General features: G+C 37.9%; 2 protein-coding genes across 5 annotated transcripts; one reads left to right on the top strand and one right to left on the bottom strand.

The window, feature by feature from the left end:
- The first annotated feature begins 247 nt into the window (after window positions 1-247).
- LOC120077553 (universal stress protein PHOS34-like) lies at window positions 248-2,562 on the top strand. 2 transcript variants are annotated; one of them, XM_039031476.1, is made up of 3 exons: window positions 251-1,365; window positions 2,030-2,074; window positions 2,292-2,562. In XM_039031476.1, the coding sequence occupies exons 1-2, from the start codon at window positions 612-614 to the stop codon at window positions 2,035-2,037; spliced, it is 762 nt and encodes a 253-aa protein (XP_038887404.1). In that variant the 5' UTR covers window positions 251-611; the 3' UTR covers window positions 2,038-2,074; window positions 2,292-2,562. The 2 variants fall into 2 exon arrangements, with proteins under 2 accessions (XP_038887403.1, XP_038887404.1); XM_039031475.1 differs by lacking the exon at window positions 2,030-2,074 and having other exon boundaries at window positions 248-1,365.
- A 125-nt stretch (window positions 2,563-2,687) lies between these two features.
- Window positions 2,688-6,431, bottom strand: LOC120077552. 3 transcript variants are annotated; one of them, XM_039031472.1, is made up of 6 exons: window positions 6,277-6,431; window positions 5,811-5,953; window positions 5,080-5,503; window positions 3,774-4,983; window positions 3,497-3,643; window positions 2,688-3,406 (listed from the first exon to the last, which is right to left on the bottom strand). In XM_039031472.1, exons 3-6 carry the CDS (start codon window positions 5,128-5,130, stop codon window positions 2,808-2,810), a joined length of 2,007 nt encoding a protein of 668 aa, XP_038887400.1. In that variant the 5' UTR covers window positions 5,131-5,503; window positions 5,811-5,953; window positions 6,277-6,431; the 3' UTR covers window positions 2,688-2,807. The 3 variants fall into 3 exon arrangements, with proteins under 3 accessions (XP_038887400.1, XP_038887402.1, XP_038887401.1); XM_039031474.1 differs by having other exon boundaries at window positions 3,774-5,023; window positions 5,286-5,503; XM_039031473.1 differs by lacking the exon at window positions 6,277-6,431 and having other exon boundaries at window positions 5,811-6,151.
- Between the last annotated feature and the right edge of the window lie 713 nt (window positions 6,432-7,144).

The raw sequence follows: 7,144 nt of genomic DNA, 5'->3' as shown, positions 1-7,144 counted from the left end.
AAATCCAACGATATAAAGTAGGAGAAAAATTCAACCGAAAACGGTAATATTTGAATTAAATAACTATAATTAACTCCTAATTTATTACCAAATTCTCCATATAAATGTTGCTTTTTTGGAGAAGGATTCTAATATGGATTTCATGCGATAATCTTCATTAAGTTTTTTTTTTTTCTTCTTCTTCTTCTTTTTTCTTTTGGAACAAGAGTCTTTATTAAGTACATCTAAATATAACTCCTGAACCACAAAAACACCTCATAACCCATAAGCAGTGAAAGAAAAGGAAAAAAGAAAGAAAAAAGAAAGTAAATTTCGTGTTAGAAGGAACTAATGCGACTGATAATGATAAAGATTAGGGAAGAAATTAAATTAATTAAGTACCGTTAGGGTTTGGTTGTAAAAGGAATCGTCGGTCAATTCTCTAACGCTTTCTTAACCAATTCCAGTTTGCACTTCATTTTCCCATCTTCCTCCTCCTTCAATTCTCCATTTTCCCTCTGCATTTCGAGTTCCCGTTCTTCATTTCCCATTTTCTGGTGTATAAAATCTGTTTCCGATCGAATTTCACTTCCATCAACCGGCGATCACACCATAATTCCAAATTTCCCAGTATGAGTCTTCAACCCTCACGATCGGAGTCGGAGTCTACTGTTATCGACGGCGTGAATCCTAATGCCGCCGGTCAAATCCAACCGTCGTCTCCGGGGTCCTTTTTATCACCGCGTCATTCATTGGATTCCCAGCGGAGAATTGCAATTGCTGTTGATTTAAGCGATGAAAGCGCATACGCTGTCCGCTGGGCTGTTCAGAACTACCTCCGTCCCGGAGATTTGGTGTTTTTTCTTCACGTGCGACCTACTAGCGTTCTTTATGGAGCTGATTGGGGATCAGTTGACCTTCATCAAAGGAACAGCAGCAGCGATGAGGTTAGCGCTGAAGAATCGCAACGAAAGATGGAAGATGATTTCGACAACTTCACGACGACCAAGGCTAGTGACTTGGCTCAACCTCTAGTGGAAGCTAATATTCCTTTCAAGATTCACATAGTCAAAGACCACGACATGAAGGAAAGACTCTGCCTCGAAGTTGAACGATTAGGGCTTAGTGCTGTTATCATGGGGAGCAGAGGCTTTGGCGCCTCAAAGCGAATTACGAAGGGCCGACTTGGAAGTGTTAGCGACTACTGCGTTCACCATTGTGTGTGTCCGGTGGTGGTGGTTAGGTATCCGGATGAAAAGGATGGTTCTGGTGGTGGAGATTCTAATACTGGCGGCTCGGTGAAGAGTATTATTGGGGAGGAAGTGGAACTTGATCCTGTGCCTGAAGATGAGCAGGAGTATCATGATGCTGACGAGGAGGTCAAAGGTTCGAGTTCTTGAATATTCTTTACCTTAATCTTATTTGTGTTATGTTTGTGATCGGGTAAATATTTTGTGTTCATCAATTTCTTGATTTTTTAGGAAGCTTTTCCCCTGAGATTGGATCTTTCCATCTTTTCTGTTCATCATTGGATTCTCTTCCTTTTCTTTTGTGAAGTAGATTGTATCTATTTATTAGATTTCTGGGTGGTGAGGGCGATGTGTTGCAGTCTTTTCAATCGCCATTTCTTAAGTGGGTCTGTCCATAATTTTGGACTGCGATGGACTAGTTTGCTTGGAATTTGGAACATCAGATAGCATCTCATTTTGTGTTATGATGTTGTTCTAAGCAGAGTTGAGAGGAAAATCAGGGGAATTATAGTACAGCTAATATTAGACTTCCATTTTTGGTCATTGTTTTAGAGACTTCTCGATGTAACTGGGATTTGTCATTTGTCACTTATGAATTTAGCTTTGTCTTTTCTATTAGAAACTTAGATGTAAAGTATGGTTTGTTTGTTCATTTAACTTTCCTTACAAGATCAGATTGAAAGTTTGAAGTATATTATTTTCTTTGGCTTGTAGTTTATTGTAATGGTAGTTTGCAGTTCTTATAAATGTTCCATGGCACTGTATAATAAGATTCTTCTATTGTCTTTCCTCTTGGGCAGATGGTTAAATGAGGTGAATGATGTTGTGGCCGGTAGTCTGCCCATGTAAGCCAAGCTTCAGTCGCATTTTACTGTTTGACATCTAAATGGTTGTAATTTGTTTTTGATATGATATAGTACATGTATAGGCTGGCTCTGAATATATGCTTTGCTAACAACGTTTTGCGTTTGATTGGATTATATTCTGTTTTTATGCCTAAAATTCTGCTTTTTTTGGCAATAACCACTAGAAACTCTGACATGCTTGGAACTTTTAATGCAGAAATTGTACACGACAAAGGTAGAGAAGACTGCTGAGTGGATTGAGTTGACTTGAAGAGTTTGGCGTTTGTACATGATGAAAATATTTCATATCCTTTGTTGGAAGAACAAAAACCTTTATGATTAGAGATTTCCATTTGTACATGGTGAAAAACATTTCATATCCGCTGTTTGAAGAACAAAAAACTGTATTCTCTGATATTAGTTTCTATTTGTGTGCTTCTCACACTACTTTTCATGTTTTCGTATAGTACACACATGTTACGTATTCATTCTTGTGTTTTTGTACCTATTAAGGTTTTGAGCAATTCTCTAAAATAAAGTTGTTCAATTTTAATGTATTGATTTTCACGGAGTTAAATATCACATTCTGAAAACTCGAAGTGAAGTAAATGCATGAAGAAAATTTGAATATTGATGTCATATTGAGAGATTATTGAACGCTAAACATAACAGTTCAAAAGAGTAGTCCAGACAACTCAACTCATTCGATAAGTACAGTAAATAACTAATTAACTCAAAGATCTGCCAAGGTTCCCTCACTTCGACTCCGCCGCATATGGGAGTTCGATTTATACTCGAATTGCTTGTTGTTGATGTCAAAACGATGGTGGTGTCGATTACTACCATTTATTTTAGTTCCAGTAGGGGGCAGGGCAGGGACATTTCCATAGCGATGTTTGGATCGTCTAGGCGAGTCTAATCCCTGACTTCTATGGCTCTGAGCAGTCTTCCTCATGTTCTTGTGATCTGGTCTAGTGCCATGCTCGAGCTGATGGCCACTTATACCTAGGCGGACTGACCGGTCGGCACCGTCCTTCAAGGTACTGCCTTTGGTGGGCTGTCGATTATAGTAAACCAGATGTGGAAGAAGACCCTGCAGCTGTTTCTTCAATTGGTCGTCTCCAACATTCTTCTGTGCTGGGTTGCCTTCCAAGCTGATGGCTTGCAAAGAATTGTAATTGGCAGCGAGTTGGCCGAGACTCTTGGTTGTCGAGATCTTGTTAAAGCGCAGGTCGAGTATGCACAATTTTAAGAGTCGGTGAAGACCTTCAACCTCACTAATTTTATTTCCAGCTAAATACAACTCCTTCAACGATGAGCAAGAAGCCAGGCCTTCATCAAGATTAAAAGGAGAGATCAGAGGCAAGACTACCTCAACTTTCGGTCTTAAAACAAAAGAAGTTCGGAATTCGGAAAACATACCATGTCCAATTCGAACTATCCGGTTATAGCTCAAATCCAGCACACGTAGTCGTGTCAGTTCCCGTAAGCCTTCAATGGTTGCAATGTTATTTTTAGACAAATTCAGGCTATGTAAACCTCGTGGTAGGGCACCTGCAGTAATTTTTCCTACAAGATAATGTATTATACAACTATTAGAGGACTGCATTATCCTAATGTTTTCATCTGTTGATCAACATAATAATGAAAATGTCAAGAAAGAAATCAATTCTCAACAGTAGAGCTTAAACTTACAAACCTATGGAGTTTGCTGATAGATTGAGAACCTTTAAGCTTCCGAATGCACTAAGGAATGGAATCACAACCAATCCATGGTTTGCCAATTGTGCAGTAGAGGCTGCTGCATTCATTGAAGATATATATCTCTTAGCAGCTTCCATGCCTGCAGTTGCTTTGGAATCGATTCGTCCAACACTGGAACTAGTTTCAATACCAGAAACTCTTTTCACTTCGTTAGCAGCAGATTCATATACTTCAGTTGTTTCATCAGATGGATGACAAAGTTGAAGATCACTGACCCACTCCTCAATACGCTTAATCTTGAAATCATTGCTTGGCAATTCATTGACATGTTGTACCATGGATTCTTCTTGTAGAGTTTCCCTTGGGTTTATATCATCTACAACTGATGTTCTCCAGTCCCGCACTACATTGCAGTAAGAATCTTTTCCATCATCCGAAAAATTTTCATAATAAATTTTCTCGGTCTCATCCATAATATCTTCTCTTGATTGGGATCCATTTACCTGCACTTCCATCTCCTTAAGTGAGATCTCTCCATGCCTTGGAACTAAGTGTTGGAGATCCTCAGAAGATCTCGATGGCAGTAGGAAATCATTACAGGGTGAACAACCATCAGAAACAGGTGATGAGGCATCAAAGTTTGGCATCGAACATGATTTTACGATCATTTGTGTGGTACTCGGTGTATAATTTCTATCATCATCATCACAAGATAACACAGAACCAGCATTTTCCGCACCTTCCCTTTCTCTAAATGGAGGGTCATCAGTAGGGAAGATTTCTTCTGTAATAACAGGACCAGAACTTGCACGAATAGAGTCTGAATCTACAACGTCTTTAAACCGAGCAGAGATGCCTGATCCTCGAGCCTTTCTAGAATCTGAAATCTCAAGCCTACATTGGGAACTGTTACAGGAAAATACTCTTCCATCTTCGGTGGTGTTGTCTGCAGCAGCTGAACCATCCCCATATGGCATGCTTCCTAGGGACTGACTTTTCTTAAGGCCACACGTCTCAAAAGCCATTCTGCTATTCTCAATTATGGAAGCCATGTGATCTGCTCTGTTGGTATCTTGTTTAGCATTCCCTGTCTTTATCAATAATTGATTAGGAGTTGTACTCTGAGGAGCATCCTTTGAGACATTACTTGGAGAAAGATCTTGGAGTGATTTCTGCATTGCCTCGGTTGATGGTTGGCCCGTTTTCTGTATATGACACGGACAGACGAAATCAATTATACACAACCTGTATTAATAGAAGGTGATATACGTCAATGTCCAGAAGTGAGTCTTCCCATTTACCTTTAGTTTGTGGTTATGGATGTGAGCATGGAAACAAGAAAATATAACCATTGTGGAGAAGGAGAACCAACTGAAAACTACATCCACGGCAATCAACTTGCTCGTTTAATGACAAGCCTAAAACAAAGGTCTAATCCTTACAAGACGAAGGGGATGAACAATAGGCAATTATATAGATAGTTTCAACAGTTTTTGCCAATAATAACCTTAACCATAATCGAGCGACCGACCCTCTAAAACACGACACAATCGCCAAATGTGTGATGATCTTGATTTCCTCAAAACACCAAGAGAAATCACTCCATTATCCCACACCCATTTGTAGGTGCGAGAAGGATTCAAGCTAGTTGCAGCTGCCAGAGTGAAGAGAGTTCTTTTGCCCACTAGGGGAACCTGAACCAATACATGTAGAAGAGATGCAGACCTGATAAACAACCAAGAGAAAACATAAATACAGATTCATAAAACAAACAACCATCCATAGGATAAAATAATCTAAAGAAGATGCATACAGCAAATGGTTATGTTTCTAAATCCTATCTAACAATTCAGGCAATAACAAGAACAAGATTTCAGCAACTTCTATGGCAGAGATTCAGCTCAAATGAAGAGGTACAATCCGACAAAATCCAGAGATGACTTAATCTTCAATGAAACGAGAAACCCATTAAGGAAAACGAGTTGCAATTACAAAAAAAACACAAAACAAATGGAAGAATCGATGATCTAACCTTTCTCATCCAACATAGTTACGTAAAAACTTCAATCTCATGGAAGAGAGAAGCCCTTTCTCCTGTTTTTCTGGCAATGAATACGAAAATAAAGGCCCCTCTTTAGCTTTATATCGTTGCATTCAACGCCAGACTGACAGTACCTGAACGATAACCCTAAACTTTCAACCATGATTTAAGAGCAAAAATCGACGGCCACAGATTTTCAATCATTTTTTTCTGGGAAATAATTCAGTAAGAATAACAGAAAATCAGATAAGAATTAAGGACAAAATTAGAGGGAATAAAACAATCGGTGCAGGAAATAATAAATTGGGAATTTAATTTGTTTCAAAAGAATTGGAATTTGATTCTTGTCGGCAATTCTAATTCATCACTAACCCATGTAATTAACTTTAATTATTCCCAAAACAAAGCAAATTCTAGTCCACAAGTCTAAAAGAGCCATAAGAATTAAGAACTATACCTTTGTCTCCTTTTCTCCTTAATTTGATTTGATTTGATGGTCCTCCTCCTTACCTTGTATTAGCCGCAAAGTTTGTTGCTCCACCAGCATCTTATACGATTGATTATATTTACCTATTATTTTTCTTTATCACCATTTCCCCCTCAAATATTATCTTTTTTCAATCGTGTGGCCGATAAAAAAATACAAAATTTATATCAAATTTTTAATGGTCCCAGATGATGATGATATCAGTTCTTCAGGCTTACCATAGCCACGGGAGTTTTTTTGTGGAAAATGAAAGGAAAAAATATGGATGGTTGGTTTGTTAATGCTCTAAGATGAGATGAAAACTTGAAGGGGATGTCTACCCATAAGTTGTAAAAAGTCGAGAAAAATAATAATTAATAAAAGGAGGGCATATATACCTTTAAAAAATGGGGGTGATACCTATTTCTATTTCTTAAAAAAATAATAAAAAAAAAAAAATGAAAAGAAAAGCATATCTTAAGTAGAAAAATTAGAGTTAAAGTGAGTTTAGGTCAACGATAATTGATATAGAGGTTGGAAGTTTGATCCCCATCTCTATAATTATTGCACTACAGAAAAGTGGAAAATTTGGGATTTTTTTAAAATAATGTTATTTTATTAATTATTAACAAAAATAGGGTTAGGTGGAAAATATTGTAAAAAAATAGGTGTTGTAATCGTGTACCCAGTGCACGATTACCATTTAATCGTGTATCCGGTACACGATTACTATTGGGGTTGATGCCCTAATTCTCATAGGATCCTATTGTTTGTAAACACCTGTATGAACATGAAGGAAATCAGACATGAGGATTTTCATGAGCAGCGGAATGATCGTTCCAAATTCCATTCGATATTA

This window comes from Benincasa hispida, chromosome 5 (genome assembly GCF_009727055.1).
Source record: "Benincasa hispida cultivar B227 chromosome 5, ASM972705v1, whole genome shotgun sequence".
Lineage (NCBI taxonomy): Eukaryota > Viridiplantae > Streptophyta > Magnoliopsida > Cucurbitales > Cucurbitaceae > Benincasa > Benincasa hispida.
Note: the sequence above shows the minus strand (reverse complement) of the source record. Positions and strands in the feature narration are given on the sequence as shown.